The following is a 26,704-nucleotide window of genomic DNA, read 5'->3' as shown; positions in this document are numbered from 1 at the left end:
GCTGAAATCCCAGTTTATTCATTAGATTTATCTGTCTCATATTTGCAGGTAGTCTTTTTTTGTGGGGGGGGGAGACCCCCCCAAAATGTGTGACTCTTTGACATGAACATGGGCAATAAAATCTTTTTTTCAGATGTTTTAACTCTTAATATTTTACAACCCTTTTTTTTAGCCTTCTCCTAAAAGACAGGTAATTCCATTTAATTGCAGGTGGGAAAGCACTTTCCACTGTTCCTTTTCTTTTATGGTGAGTGTTGCACTTCGGGATGATGCTGTAAAAGTAAACTGTGAATGAAATAGTAGAATACACATACACTGGCAGCCCTGTGGAGTCTGAAAAAAGGAAGAAAAACAGATAACGTCTGGTTATTTACTAACCTGCATTTATGAGCACAGCTGGCCCTTTTAGGTTTCGTTTTAATGCTTTCTGAGGGGTAGTAAGATATATAAAATATGTGGCTAGAGCACATGTAGCAGACATAGGTGCACATATATGATAAACCAGAGAAGGCAGACTCTTTCCTACAGTAATTCTTCCTAGCACTATTACAGAGGTTCGCTTGGATTCAACAGACAAAATCAGAAAGAAAGAAAGAGGATTTAGAAAGCAAACAGACAACTTGAGTCTAGACCATGAAATGGGAAATGATTTGTGACTGCATAGTCAAGTTAGATACTCTTGTATGCTACTAATGTGTAATATGAGCTTTTGAAAACACACACCAGGCAAAACTGCTTACAATAGAGACGGAGAAAGCAATGTGATGTTGGATAATAGTCAGACCATTCATGCTTAATTGCTGCTACAATAGTCTCCTCTGCGTTGCTGCTTCTTTCAGACTTTGTGCTTCCATAAGAAGAGCCCTGTAGCCTCCCTTCCGAGTTGGAGCAGCCACATTTCTTGGTGAAGCATTTGTGCGTGTTCATAGTACCAGCCCATCTCCTTCACTTTCCTGGTGGAGAGGATGTGAGGACTAGGCCAGGGGAAGGAAAAAAGAGTGACCTTCCCTCTCACTCCTACATGCAAATAGGTTGCTATATAAAGGGCTTTATAAAGGTCAAGTTAACAGAAATTTTAGTACAAACACCTGGAATTAAATGACTGGCATAATTTTGTGTTTCATAAGAAAAAGGATGTTAAGGATACAGTGAACAAGAGAATATCAAGAGGTTCTTTTTCATGCCATATAGACATTGTTGAAATATAGACCATGGGTGTAGCATGTTTGTGAAAGCCACTTGATTTTTCAAGCGCTTTTGACAGAATACCCTAACCATTCATGTTTCTGAAAGCATTCTTGTTAGAAAGTCCTGTTCCCACACTGTTCTCTGTGAGTGAAGTCTAATGTAATGTATTGGCACATCTTTCCCAGAGATCCCCAGAAATATCAGGCTCAAAAGCTTGAGTTTGCCTATAGCTCCAGTCCTTTCTTACCTGTGTGGTCTGCCCGTATCTATGTACTGAACCTCTTTGCTAGATTAGGTATTTCAGTTTTACATTCCACCAGAAAAACAAACATGTCTATACTACAAGTTTAAGGGAGGAGGAGGAGTAGCATGAGGCATAACTGCTGAAGACTTGAGTAAAACCCCTTCTCCAAAACTACTAGTTGCACTGGGAAGAAATGGTGTCAATAGTGGAATTTCCTCCCAATGCAAATAACAGCCTGAAAGGAAGGATTTTCCTTAGGACTTTGGAAAGAGAGGAAAGTGTTACATCCCCTGCCCCGTGCCTGTGGCGATCCTGTTAATTATCACCCCCCCCCAAAACAGGTGTCATGTGCTTTTTTTATTTTCCAGTGTGCAGGTTAAATGCAAAGTGGCATTTTATGTCATGTTTACTTTGGCCCTCAGAGGCAATTTTAAAAGGTGTGCTTCCTGAAAGCTCCTTACTGCTTTCAGTGGTAGACCCAGTTTCTTTCTTCTTAACTCTCCTTTTCCTCTCTTTTTTCATTTTGTAAATCTACTCAAAGCCCATATCTGTCAAAGATCAGATGGAATAAAGGGTCCTGGTTTTAAGGGCATTTTAATAAAAAGGCAGACAGATGTACCCTAAGTGCTATCTAAACCAATAGAACCACAGAGTGGCACAGCAAAGAAGTGATCTGTGAGATTGTATTCCTCTTAAACCAGAGCAGAGAGTTGCAGGTGCAGAGGAACTCAGCAGCAAGGCAGATTTAGCTGCCAACTAGTCTTAAGGGACATGGGTGGCACTGTATGTTAAACCACAGAGCCTAGAACTAGCCTATCAGAAGGTCAGCGGTTCGAATCCCCGTGACGGGGTGAGCTCCCATTGCTCGGTCCCTGCTCCTGCCAACCTAGCAGTTCAAAAGCACATCAAAGTGCAAGTAGATAAATAGGTACCACTCTGACAGGAAGGTAAACGGCATTTCCATGTGCTGCTCTGGTTCGCCAGAAGCAGCTTAGTCATGCTGGCCACATGACCCGGAAGCTGTACACCGGCTCCCTCAGCCAGTAAAGCGAGATGAGCGCCGCAACCCCAGAGTCGGTCATGACTGGATCTAATGGTCAGGGGTCCCTTACCTTTACTAGTGTTAAGCAGGAGCAAGTATATAAACAAAAGGAAGTGCTTCTTCACATAGCACCATGGCTATACTATGGAATCTGCTACCATAGGATGTTGTGATGGCTGCCATCTTGAATGGTTTTCAAAAGGAGATTAGATAGTCATGGAGGGTATGTCTCTCAATGGCCACTAATAATGAATGCTCTGTATTACTTCAGTAACCAGAGGCAGTATGCCTTCAAATGCCTCTTGCTGTAGAGCTCAAGTGGGGAGTGTCTTTGAGTTCATGTTCTGCTTGATTTAGTAATAACATTAGTAGTAACTGATTTTTATCTTTCATATATTGATATGCTTTTAATCACTGCTGAAATATTTTATGTTAAGTGGTTTATAAATTATTAAAACAAAATAAAGGGAACCCACAGATTTGGGGGGGGGGGGATAGTATAAGCAATGAAGCTTGTGACACCCTATTTCATAGCTTCCCTCCCGTTCCTTGCTGTTACCACTGGGATTGGCGCTTTCTGTGTGGAATGATGTGGACAGAAACCATTAGATTTATGGATACTTCCTTAGAGATGATGCAGTTTTTTTCAATGAGCCAGTTTGATTGCTCTCCCCATAACCTTTCTATGACCTGCACAATTCCAAGCAAGGACTCCAGGTCAAATGGATGAGTTCTGAATAAATTAACAGGTCACAAATGGAAATTTCATTTGGAAATCAGTCATATGCATTCCCATTTGTTTTCACAACTAAAACAAAAGGGTTTAATTCATTCATAGCCTCCTTCCATTTATTTACTGCTTAACATGCTGTTGGTCATAAGCAAATGTTTAAGAGGAGCAGAATACTATATGATTTTGAGAAAACCCACCAGCCTAGATTGTGAATGTTGCTGCTGCCATTCCTGGTGACTCCAAGAACCATCATGCTGACCATTGAAGCCTTAGAGCTCACAGCGAAGCAACTTTATGTCTCCTTTCTTGGGTGTTTCATCTTGCAAAGAATTGGGACTGAGCTGTGCAATATTCAGTCCCATCTTTGCTGTCATATAGCATTGATGCTTTTGAGCACAACTGATTTGCTGATACAAAACTGCCATTGTCCTTTGCAAAATCCAACCTCAAGAGCTGCCTTTCTACAGAACAAAAAAGGAAAAAGTGAAAAAGTAATAAAGCCATAAAGAAACTCAACCTGCCTTAAACTTTGTGAGCTTTTCAATTTTATTGCTAAGTATGGAAAACTTAAAGCCTACATTCCTTGGCTTACATGCAAGCTATTTATTATTTTTGGTCAGATGGGAGCTTGTGCATTTGTGGATGGGGAAGAAATGGAAACTTGAAAGCCAGCAAAGTCTGAGTTAACATGCACACTCGTATTTGTGGAGAGGAGGGCTCTTCATAACAGTCTAAGAAAGTTAATTGTAAGAAAATGAAAGACCTTTCTTATGAATGTAGACAAAGAAAGTTTAGAACAACTCTGAAAAGGGTGGGTGCATTCTCACTCCATATCCAAATATATACTGACAAATCAGTGGTTGTAGTGGACACCACCTGGCATGTTCTGACAGATTATTCTAACATGGGTTTAGTGTTGGTAAACCAAATTAGAATGAGTGTGTGTGACAAATGATTCGGAGGCTACTTTATCACCAATTGAAATGTGAGGAAGCAAGGACGGTACAGAGCAATCAACTGGTCCTCCAACCAACAGGCACAGTTTTGTGAACAGAGAAGTACAACCTATTGAACTCATAGGTCTGATGCCTTCATTACGTAGCTTTTCTCCCGGGCATATGGCTCATTAAACAAACTATGGCCTTTTAAACTGGGGGGGGGGGGGTATTGTTTTTATTTGTCACTGTGCTATGTATTTTTGACTCTGGAAGTTTTGCCGTTGATATCTGCATCAAAATGGCAGACGGGTTATTGTGAATGGTGGCGACCAAGTACAGTGGTACCTCGGGTTAAGAACTTAATTCGTTCTGGAGGTCCGTTCTTAACCTGAAACTGTTCTTAACCTGAAGTACCACTTTAGCTAATGGGGCCTCCCGCTGCCGCCATGCCACTGTAGAACGATTTCTGTTCTCATCCTAAAGCAAAGTTCTTAACCCGAGGTACTATTTCTGAAGCATCCGTAACCCGAGGTACCACTGCACTCTGGTTTAATCTTCTCACAATCATTACCGTAATCTATTTTCTATATACTTTACTTTTTCATATATATTTAAAATGTTGAATATTTCCCTAGCATATGAAGGACATGGTGCTCCTTATATTAAAAGAAGCTGTATGTCCCTCTGCAAATAATTGCAACCTTTCTCCCTTACTATACTTGTTAAATTTAAGATCCTCTCTGGGTGTTGAAAGAGAAAACAATGCTTGGAAGCAAGTGTGCATGTTTTTCCATACTTCCTGTTTGTCTTCTTGAGTTAGCTTAATCACAAAAATCCCCCAAAGTTTTACAGAACTAAAAGCTATCAAACTAAGCATCACCTGATCACTCATCTGCATTTTATGAAATATATAGCAGCGAGTGTGGAGAACAATACAAGCTTTACATAATGCTTTCCTTTAACCTCAGGTGTTATATACCATATGTTAATACTTAAAGTATTATGTGGGAAAAGGGAGTGCATTATGGGGCCCTTTCAGACCCCCCCCCTTTTTCAGCTACACCTACCATTTGGCATAGGATACAGGCAGCAGAGGAAAACTCGAGGGGGGGGGGGTTGCCTCAGTTGCAGCAGCTGCAAAACAGATGGGAAGCTGACGTGAAATCTGCCAGAAATCTCCTCTAGGTTTTCCACCCATTTTCCACCAAAGAGAAAACAAATCTAGGTGATATTATGAATATAGATCCCAAGCTCAAGATGGGATGGAATCTCTTAATCTTGGCTGTTAGGAAAGTGGAAAATAAATTCCTGCAAAAAACAAAATAAAATATTGCTTTGGGAATCAAAACAATAAAACTTCACAGAGACAACATACCTAAAGAGCAAGTTGATTTTAATAGAAAACAACGGGGAAATAGTTGCACATAACATAACACAAGGCCATAAAACGAAGGACAGGAACCAGTCAAATGTATGCAGGAGTTTAAAAATCATACATCTGCTAAATGCACATTTCCCCCATAGCTTGTAATTGCATAGCATTCTTTGCTGTTCATTCAGTACAAAAATTTATTTATCCAAGTGAAATTCTGCCATTATTATTATTATTGATGTCAGGTATGTGAACCATATAGTACTAATGGGGCTTGTGAGTCTCTCTGGGTTTAGCCAGAGGTAGCTTAGGCTGCTCATATAGCAGAGATGGGGAAGGAACCTGTGACCCTCTGGATGTTGCTGAACTCAGATCTCACCCCCCAACTCCACCCTCCAGGATACCTGGCCATGCAGAAATCGCATAGCTGGTGTAATGATATTGTAAACACCACATTAGCATTAAGATTTTATTTTATTATGTCACAAAGCCATCTGAAGCATTGCCCTAACTCAAGAATGGTGCTAGAAAGCCGAACACATCTCTTCCTCTTTGCAAATCTTCCTGAAAATGACAGTGCTTTTCACAGGAGCCAAAGATGTTTGTGAAAAGTGACTCCCTTTGCAGTTTAGATCTGTTTCAAAGGATGAAACCAAAGGGTCGTGGAAAAGATGGCATTTTGGGAAGTTAATTGAAGAAATAGAGATGGTGGGGGCATGTAGGTATAAGGGATGCAAAGGTGGAAACCGCTTAGAAGTTTCGCACTGTGAGGGTGGGGAAGCAAAGGGTCTTGGATATATCATGTTTTGAAGTCCATTCTTTTTAGAGCATTCTCTCAGAGAATCTCAAGCAGACATCTTGCACATCCCTGTAAGTACTGTAGGTCTGTGAAGTTCTGTGTAACGCAATAGAAGTAGTTAAGTGGGACTGCAACTTGAGAGAAAGCCAGATAATTGTGGAAACGCAGTCACTAAAAGTTTTATAATTCTGTTACATAAGCCTTGTTACCAGGACTTTGTGGTTAATGTCTAACATTTCTATGTACCTTTCCAATTTTAGAATTTATTTTGTTTGTATTAGCCTTATATATACCCTTCTTCTCTTGCCGTATTGAATTTTACAACGTGTTAAAGTAGGCAGAAAATTTTAAATTAAAGTAAATATAGTTAAAAAATTTAACAGCCCCAAACATTCACAAGAATAACTCATTTCAATAAGGTCATAGATTAGTCAGTGTTTAATACACTGGGCATAGAAAATAACATTTTCGGTATGGGCAGCAGTCGTTAGAGATAGCCAGTTTTATTCAGGAATTTACTGGCTGGTCTTTGGCAAATTATAATCTCACCCTAATCAGTGCAACCAATGCAACAATAGTGGTATATCTCACAGGATAATGCAGTAGCTTCCACATTTAAAGTGAATGATAATTTGTTCTACAGTGATAATGTTTCTCCACCACAGAACTTTGTGAGAGCAACTATCAGCAAGAAAATATGTGTTAATATATTTTACGTGTGCTAGATATTGCGGAAGAATTTCCTCTTCTTGTTTTATCGAGACTAGATAGTGATAGATAAATTTAAAAGATGTAGCTGCAACTGTGTGTCGATGCGACGATTATTTGTTTTTTCATGAAACAGAGACCAGTTTGGATTCTACCATTAGTCAGTGTTTAGCAGTAATTTATGCAAGATATTTTACTCTACTCCAGACATTTCATTGTGTCCCAACATAGCCCCATAAAGCAAATGAGAGACTAGGAAGCCAACAAATGATGAGGCTGAGCAAAACAGCCTCACCACAGTTCAGCCGGGAGGCCTTTGCCAAGAGCAGATGCCGTATGACACACGTACATTCAGTGATATGCAATAAAACTGCAACCCAGACTTTACCCATATGCCAGTCTGCCAAGGAAAGCTACTGCTGCTGATAGAAGAACTGCTGCCAAAAAGGTTTTATGGCATAGTTTCTATCCAGTAATGGCAAGAATGTCTGAATAGCGAATCTTCCCCTGTTGCTTAGGTCTCGTGCAAGATCTTTCTGGCTAACAAAACGTGACCAGCTAGCTATGCAACTCAGTTTAATAGTCTTGCTTGCAATATGCAAAGCGTTTTTCAGTGACAACCAAACCACTCAAACTGTAGTAACTGTCCAACCAGCAGTTTATTTATCATTGAGAAAATGCTTCAGACTTGCAAAGCTATCACCAGCCACGTGGCCTTCCTGAACAAGCAGTTCGTGCAAGATGCTGAAATGTGTGCAATGCTGTGCAGGTTCTGTTTTTCTTTGGGGGGGGGAAGGTGGCAGAGCTGGCCAGGGTGGATTTGATTTAAATCAAATCGATTTAAATCACAAGTCAGTAAGACTTGATTTAAATCATTTTACAGAAAGACTCATTCTTGCTGCCATGATATTTACAACCAGAGGAAGATTTCATTTTTGGAATAATAAATTTTCAGAGTAGTTTTTACAGTTATCTCAAAAATTACTGATTTGGTTATACTATTAGAAATACATAGACAGATAATTATGAAATAATTGTGAGGTTTAGTAAGTTAACTGTTTATATTTTCTGCTGTACTTTATTGGTAGAAGAAAAACAATCATTTCCTTAATAACAATTTAAGCAATTTATTTAACTAAAACAATAACATTATAGCACATGTATCCATGTTTGTTAACTGATGTGGTTAAACATCTATTTTTAAATAAACTTAGACTGAGTTTTAGCACACATGAAAAACTTAAAACAAATCCTTATTTCCTGATGAATAGCCTTTGGACTATCATGTAACTTAAATAGACAACTATCTTTAGAAAGATTTTTCTGCCGAAAGCATTTTATTTTAAAAATCCAATTTAAATTTTAAAAAATCTGATAGTAGTAGTAGTAGTGGTTTGGATTTGATATCCCGCTTTATCACTACCCGAAGGAGTCTCAAAGCAGCTAACATTCTCCTTTCCCTTCCTCCCCCACAACAAACACTCTGTGAGCTGAGTGGGGCTGAGAGACTTCAGAGAAGTGTGACTGGCCCAAGGTCACCCAGCAGCTGCCTGTGGAGGAGCGGGGAAGCGAACCCGGTTCACCAGATTATTAGTCCACCGCTCTTAACCACTACACCACACTGGCTCACACTGATGTAAATAAAACAATCCATTTTTGTTTTTAAAAACCCATTGATTTTTATCCACCCTGGAGCTGGCAATCAAGGCCAGTGTAACTGAGCTGACCATCCTTTGGGCAGGGCAGGGCAAGTACAGCCTGGACAAGCAGATAAAATGGCAGGCTGCACGAACTAAAGAGTCAGAGCAGAATCTAGGAATGTGACATACTATGAGAGCATGGGTGGGGAATATGAGTCCCTCCAAGTGCTGTTGGACTCCAGTTCCCATAAACCCCAGCCAACATAGCCAGAGATTGGAGGTCCAGCAATACCAGGAGAGCCACAGATTTTCCCACTCTTGCGCTAGAGCATAAGGAGCAGAACTGCTGGCCCATCCAGTCCAGCATCCTGGTTACCCAGCTATTTCTAGCGCATGAGCCTTTTGCCATTGATGCTCACCTGCAACTGTGTTTCAGAGATGTGCTACTTCTGGACTTGTGAGGTTCCATAAACTCCTACAATGATTAGTATCCATTGGGGACTGCATCCTCCATTCGTTTTTTCCAATCCCCTTTCAAAATGATCAAGCCTTGGGGCCATCATTGCATCTCATGGCAGCCAATTCCAGAAATCAATTGCATGTCATGTGGTGGCATGAATAAGTGCTTCCTCTTGTCAGTCCAGAATCTCCTGACAATAAGTTTCACTGAATGACATCAAGATTTAGTCCCCTCCCCTCCACCCACCCACAACAAACCCCAAATATTGTAGTCTTTCCTTGTAGCGAAGGGGCTCCAGCTCCAGATAATTTTGGTTCCCTTTTCTGCATGCTTTCCAGATCTACAATATCCTTTCTGAGATAGAGACCATCTGAACCAGTAAGTTCAGGTCAGACAGAAGACTATAGCTCATCGCATTCCCTAGCTGACCGTACCAGGAGGTTGAATTTACCAGTAGGTCTCTCATCTGGTATAACAGTCACAAGGCTTGGAAATGCATCACTCATACGTAGATCCAGGCAGGGCATCACTCATACGTAGATCCAGGCATTGGCAGGGATGGCCAATGTGCTGCCCTCCATCAGACACTGGGTTACAGTTCCTATTCCCCTTACCACTGGCCATCTTGGCTGGGGATGATGGGACAATTTCTGGAGAGCACCATGTTGCCTATACCCACCCACCCACACACACACACACACACAAATAAAATAAAGTAAAATCTGGGGGCACCTGTTCTTAAGTAAATAAGTGTGCCATTTCAAATAGTAAGATTCTGGATGGCAGTGGTGTTTGTCATGCTTTGCCTGAGATTTGGAAAAAATACGACAGGACAATTAATCAAATGCCTGCTCCCCTGATTAAAACAAAACAAAACAAAACAAAACACCCATAAATAATTTGCAAACCAGAAATGCAGCCCAGGATAAAGTGCAGATTGCAACACCTGTTCCTGAGAGACGTCCTCAAATAATGGCTGGTGCAGGCTTACCTGTTTCCTAACTTCAACAGGCTTTGTTGCATCCTGCAACAAAGAATTGACTAATGGAGCACAAGGGACTGCCTTTACAAAGACACTAGAACACAAGGAACTTTTAGGGATGAAGAGGAAGATGGGGCTGTGATTGTTCCTGTCATTCTTCCCTCAGGCCAACAGAGTTGTCTGTCAGCTCCTAAGCACATCTTTGCGCTGGCTTTTAGAGGCAGGCAGGGTGGAGCTGTCCAGCTCTGCCTTTCTTGATTCCCATAGGATCTCATAGCAGTTGTTGCAGCTACAGGACAGATAAGGATCATGATGCCCAAAGCAAACCTGCACACTCAGGGCTTGTAGGCAGCCATTCGAGGAGGCTGATCTGCACTGTTGGAACTGCCTTGCCTTGGTGCACTGCCAAAGCCTATTGGCATTTCCTGGAAGTATATGGTAAGCTTTCTATTTGTACGTGCCATTAGGGAGGAGGGCGAGGTGCAGAGTTCCTTTGAATTTCATTCTTTGGCCTTCATAATAAGCATTTTACATGCTGTATTGGTAGAGTTTGTTATATTTGTCTTTATTATATCCTGTTTGCCTTTCAACATTTATTTTAGTTTTAAGATGTATATCAACAGACAGGCCTAAGAATTTTCTTTCATAGAAGTTTCCAGTGACTTTGGCAGTAGGGACAATGATTACTGGAAGTTCTCAATGAAAACTAAACCCTTTTCACTCTACCCTCCATAGGAGCTGGTTATAATCCAAACCATTCTTGTCTGCTTATAAGATCTGCTGTAGTTATGGTGTTCTTTGGCCAACAAGGCCATCTCAGGCATGCCAGTGACTCATCCTTCAGCGAAAGTCATAAAGAGACTGCTTATGAGCTTGTCTGCTTGGAAGTTGATGCAGGTTTCTATTTAAATCAGCAGCTGAAGTGTGAATTTATCTGTGACATTTTTAAGATGGTTGATGAAGCCAAAAGTTGACTAGTGATTCTCATGCTGAACGCTAGCTAATTTTGGATTTACAGCATGCAGCATGCCAAGATTAGAAACAAATGGATATAAAATTTGGGAGGGCAGGGTAATCTGATACATGGGTCATATTTTGCTTTAGGGCCACTTTGCACATGATTCTTATGTGTAGGAAAATATATGTTGAAAAATAAATGTGTATGTATTTTTCACATGTCATAGGGTTTTTCCTACAAGGCAGTGCTGTCCATGTAGGAAAATCCCAATTCATTCAAGCAGCGGCAGTCAGCTAATAATAGTCAAATAGCAATGAGCTAGCTTTTAAATGTTAATATGGGAAAGGCCTTCAGGGAGGTGCCGTTCTTATGACATTGCTTCATTGAGAAAGTTATTTTATAGTAGAAGATATCTTGCCTGGTGTAAAAAGAGAATATAAAATGGGCAGACAACTCATTGATCCAAAGTGATCACAATCCCAATGTATTTTAGGTTATAGAGCCCTTCTTTGGAGGAATGCTTAGGAAAAACTATTAGAACAATCTTATATTTAAATGTTGCAAGTTTAAACTTCTTTCAAACATATCCCAAATGACCTTTACATAAAACAGCAGGATGCTAATCATTGCATCCAGTCGTATTGCATATGGCAAAGAACGCGAACAACAACAAAACCTCTTCCCCATTTTAAACAGGGTGTGTTTGAATGGTGGTTGCATGATGGTTATTTGAGATATATTTTTAAAGGCATCTGTGTAGGTGATTCAAGGTATTTGCCTCTAGCAGCCAGAGCTGTACCTGCAGTACATAAGAAGGACATGGGGAGTCAACCATGCACCGCTTGTGATTTCAGTAGGCTGTAGCATTGCAAGCACCCATGAATTTGACAGAATACCGCCGGCATGACATTTCCTGCCTATACCAATACTTTCTGAATCCTATCTGTACAATACCATCTCGAATGATATTTTCACCTTGAATGTTTGCTTCCTAATAAAGCATAAACGTATTATGGCTCCTGATTTGATCTTTCATTTATTTCAGATTCTCAAGAGGGAAATTACAAATCAGAAGTCAACAGTAAGCCAAGGAAGGAAAGAACTGCTTTCACCAAAGAGCAAATCAGAGAGTTAGAAGCAGAGTTTGCTCACCACAACTACCTCACCAGGCTGCGGAGATATGAGATAGCAGTAAACCTGGATCTTACTGAAAGACAGGTATGAATGGAAAATAAATTAATGGCGTTCTAAGTGCAGGCAATTACCTCAGACCAGATCTATCTCATTTAGAAGTAGACATGATAATGTGTGGAATAGAATAAAATCCTAACATGACATTTATGTTATGCATATACATACTGGATAACATCAATGTTATCTTTGAAACAGATACTTATAAAATCAGTTAGCACATTGTAACAGCCATGGAAAATTAATGAGCTCAGTTCCGTGTCTGCCAGAATAGAACAAATGCATTTTCAGATTGTCCTTTTAACATTCATCCTGTCTTCTGTGGGTTGTTGGTTTTTTTAAAGTTTTATAAGCATTTACAACACAAATGCATTTATCTTCTTCTCCAGTCCCGTTTTTTTTAATAAATCCCTATCCCTCCATACGCACAGTCTATTAATTCTAGCAATTCAAACAAAACTGGTGATAATGTTGACCTGTGACACAGGGTAGGCTGCTGTCAGGCATGTTCAGGACATGCAGTTCTATACATGTCTGAAACCTGCTTCTGAAATGTGAATGACTGCTGGGCAGGATTATGCTAGGAAAATCTTTACTCTCTCCTTTAAGTGACCCTGATTCTATACTGGCTGCTGCCAGTCCAGTACGTCTACCACAGAAATGGCCACATTCATCAAAGTACACAGGAAGTTATTATTGAGAAAGTAAAATAACAGGCAAATTTACTCAAGGCTTGTCCCAAAAAGGATGAAGGAAGTGAGAGAGATGGCGAGGGGGTGGGGAAGAGAGGAGATGCTAACCAGCCAAGAGTGGCTACATGGTTATACTTCAGTGTTCAGAACAAAAGGAATCTGAAGTGGTAGAAGCTGGAAATCTGGAGACATGGGGAAAGAGGGAAGAAATTGTGGGGGATGGGTGGTGCTTAAGTGAAATAGTACCCCCGTTTGTCCTTATGCTCTGTCCAAAACGTGTCAAAGGGAGGGAGAAGGGGAGATGTAAGGGAATGCTTGACTTTAGGTTGAGTGTAGTTTTTGACATGAATGGGAAGAATCATAGAATCATAGAATCATGGAGTTGGAATAGACCACAAGGGCCATTGAGTCCAACCCCCTGCCAAGCAGGAAACACCATCAGAGCACTCCTGACATATGGTTGTCAAGCCTCTGCTTAAAGACCTCCAAAGAAGGAGACTCCACCACACTCCTTGGCAGCAAATTCCACTGTTGAACAGCTCTTAATGTCAGGTTACAAAAAAGTGCAGTGCTGCGAGTAACTAATTCATAGATGGCAAGGTGGTGCCTTTATTGAGTCAAGATGTGGAGGTGATTTGGCTGCAGCATGTCCAAATGTTTTCAGGCCAGCATCTAGAGGGCAGGTCCACTTTCTGTTGTGTGCTCACAGGCTCTGCAAATGCACACTGTTCTGGTGTGTCAGTTCACATTCAGCTAACAGCTAACATTCCTGACAAATGAAGGTGAGAGAAAATATTAGAGTGGACACCGAAATGGGATGATCTGGTGCTGTAATAGGGAGAACAGTTTAAGAAAACAGGAAAGTTCCCCAAATATACATTAAAAACAGGTGTCAACTGCTACTGGTGGATAATGCTCACCTGCCCCATTCCTTAATCCTGTGTTTAATGTTCACCTCTCTCTCTCTCTCTCTCTCTCTCTCTCTCTCTTAAAAACCACCCACCTTCTCCTGATAATATATAAGGTAAAGGTAAATGACCCCTGAACAGAAGTCCATTCAAAGGTGACTATGGGGTGTAGCGCTCATCTCTCTTTTCAGGCCTAGGGAGCCAGTGTTTGTCCACAGACACTTTCTGGGTCATGTGGCCAGCATGACTAAATCACTTCTGGCGTATGGAGGACCATGGCGAGTGTCAGAGCGCACAGAAACGCCGTTTACCTTCCTGCCTCAGTGGTACCTGTTTATCTACTTGCACTGGTGTGCTTTTGAACTGCTAGGTTGGCAGAAGCTGGGACAGAGGAATGGGAGCTCACCCCATGGCGCGGAACTGAACTGCCAACTTTCTGATCGGCAAGCCCAAGAGGCTCGGTGGTGTAGACCACAGTGCCACCTATGTCCCACACCAAACAACACTGATGCGGCTTGAGGAAATTAAGTTGCATGTGCACGAAGCCTTTGCTTTCGTAATGGCACTTAATACAGCACATTCTTGGTGTTTTTTTAAAACAGCAGAGCATGATGAGATGATTTCTGTTTCCCAGAGGCAATTCTTCAAAGGTTTCAATTCAATATGCTGCAGAGGAGTAATTGATCATATTTTTGCTGCATAGCTTGAGATATGACAGAACCAAAGGAGCTCTCAATAGAGGGGTGGGGGGAAGCCTCCAGAACTGCCAAGACAAAGATGCTTCTTAAATTGTCTTTGCTATATAGCTGTGGCAACCTCCAGGGAAATCTGGAATGCAAAGAGCTGGGCTTCTTCTTCTTCATTTGCAATTAAAGGTGGATAGCAGTTGTACTAAATTAGCTGTTGCAAATTTGTCTTTCTTTTTCTTTTTCTATAAACTCCCTTCAAAACCACTTACTTGCGTGGTAGTCCGGGGAAGGGCTGTTGCTCGGTAGGCAGAGCACATGCTCTGCACATTGATCCCAGCAGGATCAAACCTTGGCGTCTCCAGGGCCTGAAACCCCAGAGTGCTGCTACAAGTCAATGTAGATTAACACTCTTCAAACTTCCCTAGATGTTGTTGGACTACAATTACCATTATCCACAACCTTTGGCTAAATTGGCCAGGGATGATGGGACTTGTAGTCTAACCATATATGGGAGCACACAGTTCACAGAATCAGAGAGTTGGGAGGGACTCCAAGGATCATCTCTTGCAACCTCTGCAATGCAGGAATCCTACCCACAGCCAATCCCTGTGTGGGTTTGAACCACCAACCTTCTGGTTAGCAGCCAGACACACTGAGCCATTGCACCACAGAGAAGAAACCAATATAGGCCATACAGAGCTAGGTGGACCAATTTTGTGTCAATATAATAAGGCAGTTTCCAATGCTCCTACTTCAGTAGTGCTATACATCAGCTACTAAGAGCTAAAGAGAAGAGATGGGTCTTCACAGTATGAAAAGGGTGGCAAATGTCCGAAACTCACAAAGCCTTTTATGAAAGAAGTTTAATAAAAAAATTAGCAAGGTTCTAGGCCTTCATGGTAGCTAATACTATTTACTTATTTGTTTTAATAGATACACACATAAGCACACCATTTTATTGTAATAAAACCTCTAAATATTGAGATGATCAGTACAAAAGTTAAAACGAGGAAACAGGTTTAAAAGGTAATTGAAATTAACAGTAGACCAAAAAGAGATTAAAGCACATCAACATCCACATGTCTGGATAAACAAATCTTTTAAGCAGGTGCTGAAAAGGATACAGTGAAAGGGCCTGCCTGGTGTCAATAGACATATAGAGTGTTCCAATGAGTAGGTTTATTTAAACACCAAAATTTCCTAGAGGGCAATTCAGATAGTAGCCATAGTGCTGGACGAGGGGAAAATGAAGATGGAGAAAGGTGACAAAAAGAGGCATACATTTCTGCATGACTACTTTTTAACATAGTCTGCCAAAGAATAAAAAGTTATCAGATTTCCATGAGACACGTCATGTACTTATCTATCAGAAAATGTCCTAGAATAAGCACTAAAACTTAATAAAACAAATCACATTCTTTTAAAACACTTTATGTAAAAAAAAAGATAAAAAATAGTAATATCACTTTCCAAGAATGAATAGGAACCCTTCCCATTATGCTATTTCCCCAATCAAAACTTGGGCTAATGCTAGCTGGCTGAGGGGGAAGCATTTTAACCAAAAGCTGCATGGGGGAAAAACACAACCCACCCCCATGCAGAGGTTGGAATCCAAATCATTGCCCCCCCCTGCCCCCTGAAGCTTTCTGATTGTTTTTTTAAGCTGTAGATCCTCTTCATAGATCTTCTGTGTCACCTCTGCTTTGCCCTTGACAGAATATTAAGAATCAATGTTTCATTGGAGTTAATGAGAAAAAAAGAAAATGGACTTTACACTTCCCCGTTTGAGAAATAGATTCTTCAGCTTGTGGGTGGGCGATCCACTTTCTACTGACAACAATGTCCCAGTTTTCAAGTTACATAGTTCTCTCTTTTTTCTTTCGATAGGCAGGTTTTACCTGTTCTGATAAATTGTGTGACCGTCCATTGGTAAATGAGCGGAGACTCCACCTGCTTCTTCAATACAGGAGGTTTTTTATAATGTGTTGCTGGGAGGGTCAGGAAACCACCACATTTGAAGGAAAGATCACAAGAATTATGGGGTATGGGTTTTTATGTTTTATTTGGTTTCTGAAACGGTGTCCGTTTCCTGCAGCTCTGGCCTTGGAATGTGAGATCTGGTCCCAGTGGAAATGTCTGCTAGTGCTGCCTGTAAGAGAGGCTGTCAAATACAGTTTAAGCTACATATTCACATACACAAACACATTATTTCTCTGGATTTAAAAGAAAGTCGTTATTCCAAGGAAAAGAAAACGTGTGTGTGTGTGTGTGTGTGTGTTTGTGTTTGTGTGTGTGTGTGTGTGTGTGTGTGTGTGTAAATATACCTATATGTCAGACTTGATTTTAAAGCAGTGAGGCAAATTCTCCACTGACTGACATGCTGTGCAACTTTATTTCTTTTTAGGGGAGCCACCTGCATTGAAGCGAGCTTAGGTTTTGACTCTTGAGTAGAAAAAAGCTTTGATTCAAACTGTTACCTTTTTACTGTTGTCCTGTATACATTGAAACAATGCCTCTTGTTTCTAGCACCCATATCATATTCTTCCCCCACTCCTCCAAGTTCGGTAGCCCTCTCTCTCCTCCAAATAAAACAGATCAAGCTAAGAGACTTTTCCTCCGGTGCCTGCTCCCAAAGAGATGTTCAATGGGCGGTCATATATTCCTCAACCTATTTAAGCAACTGCTAAATCATCAGTCTGGGAGACCTAAATACTAACCAAGTTGTTGACTAAGGGGAAGGAAGCTGTGCTTTCACACCACGCCAGTGAGCAGATGTGCCTAGCAGATCAGTCCATAACTGGTGATTTAGAAATAGTTCCTCGTGCTGCAATAGCTCCTCTCTAGATTAGCCACCTTTTCCACTGTGCATGGTAGAGTATATGTGGGCTTGAAAGAAACAATAAGAACCTGCTCATTAAAATAAAATAAAACGGTTGAAAGAGGAGACTTCATTTCATCAGTTGTTTAGGTTTATCCAGATCCAACTCATGCTTTTCTGTCAAATGCACAAACCTCTTATGTAGAAATATGATGATTTTAAAGTCACTTTCTTGTCCTTCTATGGCAATGCATTTAGTCCAGTACACTATTATTAATTAAATTTATGTACTGCCCTTCACCCAAGGATCACAAGGCGGTTTACAATATAAAAACACAAAAGTACATAACATAATACCAAACAAAAACAATACCCCCATATTGTTTAATTAGCCAAAGACCTGGGAGAAGAGGAATGTTTTTCCTGGTTCAATCAGGCGCCAGTTCAATCAGATCCATAGGTCATACATCTCTCTTCACAAAACAGTGTCTGTCAGTTGGAAGTCCAGTTGTCAAGATTGCTGTGTGCCTTGCTTGTTTCGTACCATTACAAAGTGGTGCTCTGAATCATTTGTTGCACAGACTGATTCTAAGTTGGTTCACCACCACTAAACCCAGGTTAGAATAGTCTGTTGGAGCATGCCAGATGGTGACCTATGTGACCTGCCTGGGGTATGATGCTTTGGAGGTATGAAGCAGCCAAGCCTGCTAAAACAGCATTAATATGTTAAGAAAATGTACTTAGTTCCATTAAAAACAACTGGGTTGATTTCCAAGAAGGTGTGTTAGGCTTGGAACACTTTCAGTCAACATTTCATCTGTATGCCGCCGTTCCATAGTTCAAACCTTGCTCAAGGCAGCGTACAATATATTTAAAAAATTACATAATGACAAACATAACTAGAGTGGTCATAAACAATAAATGAAGCATCAAAAAGCTGAAATGTTTCCACCTAAATCACAATAGTATCTAAAATAAAGATAAAATAATTAATATCAATAAGAACAATAACCCACCCCAAATCGCTAAACAATACCCCAGCACCATTACAGGAAGCTGAACTGGAAGTAAAGTATCTAGACAGATGAATGGTCTTAAGATTAAGAAGTATCTCAAGCAAGCATTAGGGCGTGGTCCTACTGAAGGTTTGTTTTTTTGGCACAGCCATCATCCATGTTAATCCTGCAGCCCCATTTGGAATAACAACAAATCACATGAAGTTCCCAGATGTAAGATGTGCAGATTCAGGGCACAGCACTTTGGTCTGGAAATGTTTGGGAAGTGTCAATCAGTTTAACTTCATGACTTCAACTAAGTCGTAATAGACCCATTGAGATCAATGGACTTAATTAAGTCCATTGGTTGCAGTGGACCTGTTCTAGGACTAATACTGGATACCACCCAGAACCTTTTGCATGTTTAAATTGTAGGGTTTATTACAGTGGTACCTTGGGTTAAGTACTTAATTCGTTCCAGAGGTCCGTACTTAACCTGAGACTGTTCTTAACCTGAAGCACCACTTTAGCTAATGGGGCCTCCTGCTGCTGCTCCGCCGCCGGAGCACAATTTCTGTTCTCATCCTGAAGCAAAGTTCTTAACCTGAAGCACTATTTCTGGGTTAGCAGAGTCTGTAACCTGAAGCGTATGGAACCTGAAGCGTATGTAACCCAAGGTACCACAGTATTATTATTTTAAAATGTAAAATTGCCTTAAGCAACAACCTTCTTAGAAATACCATTTTATACATTTTATTTAAATAAATATTTGGGAGTTAGGTTTGTATTAGAAAAGATCCCAATTTCAAATTAATAAGCAGCTATTTGCCCCAAACACTTTACAAAAATCAAATACAAAACATTATATAAAAATAAAGTCTGTTTAATTTTTCAGAAACTGTTAGTATTTCTTATACTAACTGTTATACTATAACTGTTAGTATATTCCGACTTTTACTTCTACTATTATTACTACTACTACTACTACTACTTCTCCTCAATATATATTTTGACTTTCAAGCAAGCTGCTTAACTGTTTCAGATATGCAGGAACTTTTAGCAATAGGATAAAGTGTGGGCTTCTAAGAATTTAAGAGAATTGATTTTCAGAATTCACACATCCTTCCTATTGCTAAAATGTAACAGGATCATGTATCAGTTCCATTATTGACTTGTCACGAAATCCAAAGGAAGTTCAGATTTCATCTCTTTGAATTTGATCTGTGGAGGAAATAGCACATGAAACATCCTTTACAGGTTGTTATATTTAGCACATGTGATATATGCAGTTCAATACTATTTCTGTTTCAGAGTATAATGGTGTAAGTTGTTCTTTATTATAAAGTAAAAGACAAGAACCTGACAGTCTAATGGTGCTAAATGAAATACATAGGAGACTGGGATTTTAAATGAGTGATTTAAGCCATCTGTAACAAAGACTGCATTTTAAAAGCTGTTAAACTAGAATTTTAAAAGTGATACATTAAAACCCAAAGGAAAAGATGGATTTTCCATCATTTATAAAGTTTGATTCTCTTCATCTGATCATTATGCATTTTTAAAAAAAATACAGAATGCATTTGTTAAATATGGCAACCAAGTACAGGTAAATAAGATGAAAAATGGAGGTCTGGTTTTATTATTTCAGTGCTTAAACCACTTTAAATTGTTGTGCCTTCACAGCATGGCATACCAAAATAATTGTAAAATGGAACTTTTAAAGACTTAAGTGATCCTGTGGAAATTACTGGACCCAGTTATCTGCAGCAGAGCAGAAAAAACTCATGGAGAATTCATTTTCCAGTGGCTCTTGCAGCTCATTCAAGAGATCAGCAGGTGACTACTACACCTGCTAATGCTGGACTAGGTGAAGGCCAATCAGCTGATGCTAAATCATGGCAAGATGGAAGCATTGTGGGCAAGTTGTATCTGGTTGTTAGAATTATGCAAATTGCCTGTTCCGTTTGGGGTTGTAGGTGTCTGGGGGCACTTCTGAATCCATCACTGCCACTGGAGGGCTTTAGGAGTGTCTTTTACCAACTCCAGATAGCATTGCTGCAGTGATTCATGTGTTAGTTACCTCAAGACTGCAATGTGTTCTATGTGGGGCTATCCTTAAGGTTGGTGTGGATGTTGCAACTTGTGGAAAATGCAGTGGTTCATCTGCTAACTTGAGTAGTTTACAGCAAATGTATGAAACCACTGCTCAAAGTGCAGCACTGGTTACCAGTTTGCTACCAAAGACCAAGTTACCAAACATATAGACAACCTGGGACCTGGTTGTCCAGTTCTTATGAGATGTGCTAGAACCCGTAAGTGTCAATCTAGTGACAACCAAGAAGGCCTTTTCTATTGCCGACTAGCTTGCAGAATTATCTCCCTAACCAGAAATAAGGCAAGCAGCAATTCTGCTGAGTTTTTGGTGCCTCCAAAAAAATAATATTTTCACTCATCCCTCTGCTGGGTATAGCTATCAACTCACAGTCCAGTTGCTATCGCTTTTAGATTATTTGTTTGCTTTTATTGCACTGGCATATGTTGTCATCTGTTCTAGTTTGTTTGTTTTTTAAAAAAAGGAAGAACAGTATAAAATGTTAAGTAAAGCTACCAGAGCCAACTTTTCATGAACCTGGGTGGAGGGGACATCCTTAAAGTTTTCTGGCAAACATACTTCTGGGCAGCTTCTTAAATATAAGTGAACCTCCCCTTTTGTACTCATATCTCTTTGTGGGGTACAGTTTGGCTTTGGATAATTTAAATGATGACTTTGCTCTAGACCTCTTTTCTATTGACCCCCAACACAACCGGCATTAAACCCACTAGAGTTGTTTATTGCCTGTTCTTCTTCTTTCCTTTCCTTCCACCTGTGGTATGGTGCAGGGTGTCAGTAAAGAAACAGAGTGTTTTACTGTTGCTTGGATATATTCACCAAAGGGATATTGTTATATATATTTTTTGCCATCCAGTAGTTATTGCCTTCAACCTATTGATGCTAGTGAAAGCCACCCTAAAAGGGAAAAAAGACTAATTGACATATCTTATTCACAGCTTAAAGCTAATGGAAATAAAAGTGAAGAGAAGAGCTGGGGGAGAAAGGGCTTGTCTCATCTTACACAGACCACTTCTTAATTTTGCCAGAAGGCATCTAAATTTAGAGGAAGGCTCAGATGGTTTAACTTATGCTTTCTTCCAAGCCTTACATGTATGTGCTAGCCAATGTAGATTCCCTTAGATTGACTTAGACTCCCTCAGGCTTACTCACTTCCTCAGACTCACAGGCACTTGCCAATTTACACCTCTTTTTACATATGACCTTTGCAATTTGGGCCTATTATGTTTCAAGCAGTTTTATCTATTTTTCCATTCTCGTTGCCATTCCTCTGCAATCTAAAATAAAAAGACAATTACTCAAACACACTTGTACGCTTATAGGCAGAAACAAAGATTGCTAATAAGCATGACCTGCAAAGTCCCCACCCCCAGTAGAATAATGCCATACAGTTTCTTTCCTATGAATTTGTCTAGACTTCTATCCTATTTCCATATTCTCAGTGTACCTTTGTTACATTTTATCCCCCACGCTGCAAGAGTACATTTAACTTTCCTATCTTTAGCCACCCTTTGGTTGCCAGACACTACAAATCAGACCAGATATAGCAGTGCCACAAATTGCAGCCAAGAGTGAAAGGCATTTAACATATTAAGATAATCTTTTCTTATTTCCCCCCTAGGTTCATTGCATTATCCTTAGTTTCCTTGTGCTAGTTCTATTTTCACATGCTAGACTATATTATTCCCCCCCTTGAACTTGAATTTTATGTGTGACCCCCCCACCCCACTGAACTGAGCACATTTGCCTTCATCGGCCTTCATAAACTATTCCTTTCCAACTACTGCTGGACATATTTAAGGCTGCAATTCACAAACCAGCTAACCCGATGGGCTTGAGTTAAATAGGCGTTAGCTCAAGTGGCCTGTCTATGTACACTTGCTCTGGTTTCACTACACAAAATATGGTTGATTGCCTACTAAATTTTACTAAAATGGTCTTTGAATTTGTGGTACTTTCCCCATAGATTAGATATTTTCCCCAAACTCCACAGAATAAAATATGCAAGATCTAATTTTAGACACAGATGACTGCGGTTTTTTTGAGATGCAATGCAATCCTTCGCTTTCAGTTATGGTTCAGTGTTGAACTGACCAACTAATATTTAAAAGGGATGGGGAATCTGTAGCCCTCTGGGTGTTATTGGACTACAGTTCCCATCTGCCTCAGCCATTATGACTAATGGTCAGGGATGATGGGAGTTAAGGGTCCACCACAGGTTCCCCATCCTGGCTGTATATTATTCTATCACCCCCATCCATAGATAAATTTAATCTCTCTCTCTCTCTTTTTATACATTCTGTGCATGCATGTTTAAGCATAAATAATATTTATGAGAAAAAGCTGTTGATATTTTACAGAAAATAAGAACTCATCGGATCTATAGCAGAATGATAGTCCCAAGCATAGTATAGCTTAATACAGTGTTTGGCATTAGCAATACATTGCTATTTTACTAGAGGAAATTCATTGCGAAAAGTGTCATATATAATTTTCCACAAAGGACTGCATGAAGAGTACAAACATTATGAGCCCTTTGACATTGTTTTTGTGAAAGCTTTTGACAGATGGCGTAACAATGTTTCCTAACATCAGAGCAACTAGCAATAAATACTTTCCTCCTTATATTAGGTTTATTTTACTAGCCTGCTTCTTTGGCTCTGATGTGCTGTCTAGAAGAAAGGATGTGCTGCTCAAGGTTGAGAAGCCTCTAACTAATTCAAAACCGCCTTCTCCTAATTCCAGACACTTACATTTCGTTTAAATAGCAACATGAAAACAACACAAGCCATCAGTTTGAATTTAGCATAAAATTACATAGGGGAAAAAAGGTTTATAAACAATATCTGCAGTAGAATTTGACTTGATTTCCTTTTTTTATTATTTGTGAAATAGTACAACTATAACTATATGAAAAATGAAAAATATGCCATGGCTCCGTTTACTGGTGTCGTATAACGTTTCATGCTGCGGCTAATCCTTGGTGTTTCTTTTTAAAACCCTGAAACAAAAAATCTGAACCATAGCCAAGGAGACAGGAACCTCCCCAAAACTTTCCACACTAGACTTTTCCATGCAGCAGTCCTTGTAGAAAATAATCATTTTTTGATATTCCAGGACTGCAGTAAGCAAAATGTGTATTAAATAAGATGAAGAATGGTCTATTTCAGCTGTGCAAATGAATGTCTGTGCACCAGTTATATCAACGGTAAGCCAACATATCACTTCCTGAATGCAGCTGTGGCACAAAGGAACTTCAGCCGCCCTCTTAGAAATTATAAGCATGCCATTATCAGTCCTGTGACTATTTTATTGATGTCTTACATTGCCGTTTTCTTTTGTTTTTGATTCAAAGGTAAAAGTTTGGTTCCAGAACAGGCGGATGAAATGGAAGCGGGTAAAAGGAGGGCAGCAGGGAGCCGCTGCCCGAGAGAAGGAACTGGTGAACGTCAAAAAGGGCACGCTCCTTCCCTCGGAGCTTTCTGGCATTGGCGCAGCCAGCCTCCAGCACACAGGGGACTCACTAGCAAACGACGACAGCCACGACAGCGACCACAGCTCTGAGCATGCGCACTTATGATAAGACACGAAGGAGTTGCAGCTCTGTTCTCAGGAAAGACGCGCTAACGCAGAAAGCCTTACACGGACGTAATTGACGGATGCAAGCGACTCTCTCGCAATTAACAGAACCTTGAACTTACGGTGTCTGCTACTCTTGAATTAATTTTTTTTTTTTTACATGAATTCAGTAAGTGCCACACCTTAAAGTTGCCTTGTGAACAGAAGCAGAAAGACAAGCTTGCTTTTGAACATTCCAAATTGGACTGTCATTCTAATGACAATGGGCAGGTATTTTTTGCTTTAGCTTGCACTGAAAAAAAATGCCATTGCTCTCAACAAAATAAATATTCTAATAAATAAATAACACAGTGCCAACAGAAACATGGTCTAGTGGGTAAGAAATGTATTTTAACTCTGTATATATCTACTTTACGGCATTTTTACTTTTCACTCATTTTTAGCAACGCATTCATATTAGCTGACGGCAATAGTCACTCATGAGAATTAAATGGCTTCTTTTTGTCTCTATTTTGTTTTGTGTCCCAGAGATAGCTACATGCAGACCATTGTGTTCAGAAAAGAGTCTGCTATGGAATGTCCTTATACCACAGACAAAACAAATCTTATGTTGCATTTACTATCAACTGCTGCTAATAGGAAATTATTAAACCTTGCTCTTCAAATTTTCTTATCTTATACCAGCAAAAGTTTTTTAAAAAAAAAAAAAATAGGATCATGCCTGTCCAGAAAAAGAACCATTGATTCATATTTTTTATAGAATTCATTACCACAAATGTTTTACATGCATTGACATCTTGGCTCATTTCAGCTGCTGGCCACAGTTCATCTACTCCTGAGCAGCACCTGATAAAGTCAGTAGAACTGTGGATAGTAGCTTGTGCTATAAATTGGAATGTTTTTTTCATTTACAGTAATGTAATAATATTCAGGTATTATAAAGACAGAGTTAACAGCCTCCATTAATGGTCACAAATTATTAGATAGCTCTGTGTAGAAAATGCAAAGGTCAAGGCATTCCCTCCCCCTCCCAGGCTTTTGTGTACATACAGTGGAATAATACAATCAAATTTTACACAAAACAGTGATTGTACTTGTAAAGGAAATGTTTAATAAATGATCCTTTTGGAAATAATTCTTGCTCTCCTTTGGAGTTTTCATAGGTAACTCAAAATGTCAGAACTGTAAAATGCTCTAAAAATGTACCCTATGTTTGCTTTAGATAGTGCAAACCAGGTTTTCCATACTGGATGAGGCTTCTACCTTGATACATTGGGGAAATCCTTTCCTGTAGCAGGAAAAAGCAACCCTTAGCTACAGAAGTCTCCAGCCAAGAACAACAAGAAACATGCTAAACCATTTTCCCAGATCTAAGGCAAATATTAAATGGATATTTTTTGTGGCAACTTGTGGAAAAGAAGAAGAAATTATGGCTAGCGTTCAAAAATGTGATGTAGGCCAAGCAAACATATATTGCAATTTAAAATATTTAAGATACGTAAGTACCTAAGGCATATAAGAAAAGGTGATGATATTAACAGGCAAATACATTATGCAAAATAACATGCTAAAAATAAAAGCAATTTATCACAATACTCCTCACTCTTTTGCCAATTGTCATGCTTTTGCTGCCACTGAACAGTCATTGTCCCCACACCCAAATAAAGACTCAATATACAGGGTGAACATTGTTAATAAAACTTGACTGCTACTGAAATAAACTCCTTACAGTGACAATAGTCTAGCAACCCCACCATGCTTCTAAGCTTGAAATTGGCCACTGTCTGGTCCCTGCTCATTGAAGCTAACTGCTTCAAGGAGGCAACAGGCATCATCATCATCATCATCAACAACAACAACAACAACCACAAGCCATCCTGCCTTTGAAATCCTCCATTCATCACAATGGTACCTTGGGTGATCACCAATATCTTTCTTTTTATTGTCCGCCCTATCTATCTAACCAATGGTGATATTGTCTCAGGCTCTCCACTGCACCTGTATTCTGTCAGAAACTTTTCTATGCTGCATGAGTTGCAGCATAACCTCTTTGACAATCAAAAGCACCAATCCAGAAAGAATTTCTAATACCCCAAAGACATTTTCCTGTACTCAGGATGAAAACTTTGTTGCAGAAACTATATTGGACTTGTGGTAAAGGAACGAGCCTGTTTTATATGGGCTCAAAAGTCATTTTCTGGGTGAAATCCTTCATTCTTTTTCTCTAGGTGTACACATACACACACACACACAGTGGTACCTCGGGTTAAGTACTTAATTCATTCCAGAGGTCCATTCTTAACCTGAAACTGTACTTAACCTGAAGCACCACTTTAGCTAATGGGGCCTCCTGCTGCTGTCATGCCGCTGGAGCACGATTTCTGTTCTCATCCTGAAGCAAAGTTCTTAACCTGAGGTACTATTTCTGGGTTAGCGGAGTCTGTAACCTGAAGCGTATGTAACCTGAAGCATATGTAACCCGAGGTACCACTGTACACTGTACATATATATATATGTAGCAGCAAGGGGAAAGAGCTGATCCATATCAGGGCCATGGCATGGTGAAGAGGTGGGCTTTAAAAATTTGCCCTTGACATGATACGTGGTCCCCTGGGCACCAGTTGAAGATGCCATCCTGATGCAAATAGCAGTTGAAGC

General features: G+C 40.0%; 1 protein-coding gene across 1 annotated transcript in view; it reads left to right on the top strand.

Annotated features, from left to right (window-relative positions):
* The window catches only part of MEOX2 (mesenchyme homeobox 2), a 63,313-nt gene extending 37,672 nt beyond the window's left edge, over nucleotides 1–25,641 (top strand). The window contains exons 2-3 of the mRNA XM_028750800.2: nucleotides 12,110–12,282; nucleotides 23,823–25,641. Of these exons, the coding sequence (XP_028606633.2) occupies nucleotides 12,110–12,282; nucleotides 23,823–24,047 (398 nt within the window). The 3' untranslated portion in view covers nucleotides 24,048–25,641. The remainder of the gene's footprint in view (nucleotides 1–12,109; nucleotides 12,283–23,822) is intronic.
* Nucleotides 25,642–26,704: the final 1,063 nt, after the last annotated feature.

This window comes from Podarcis muralis, chromosome 12 (assembly GCF_964188315.1).
Source record: "Podarcis muralis chromosome 12, rPodMur119.hap1.1, whole genome shotgun sequence".
NCBI classification, from domain to species: domain Eukaryota; kingdom Metazoa; phylum Chordata; class Lepidosauria; order Squamata; family Lacertidae; genus Podarcis; species Podarcis muralis.
The sequence above is the reverse complement of the archived record's forward strand: the minus strand, read 5'-3'. Positions and strand labels throughout refer to the sequence as shown.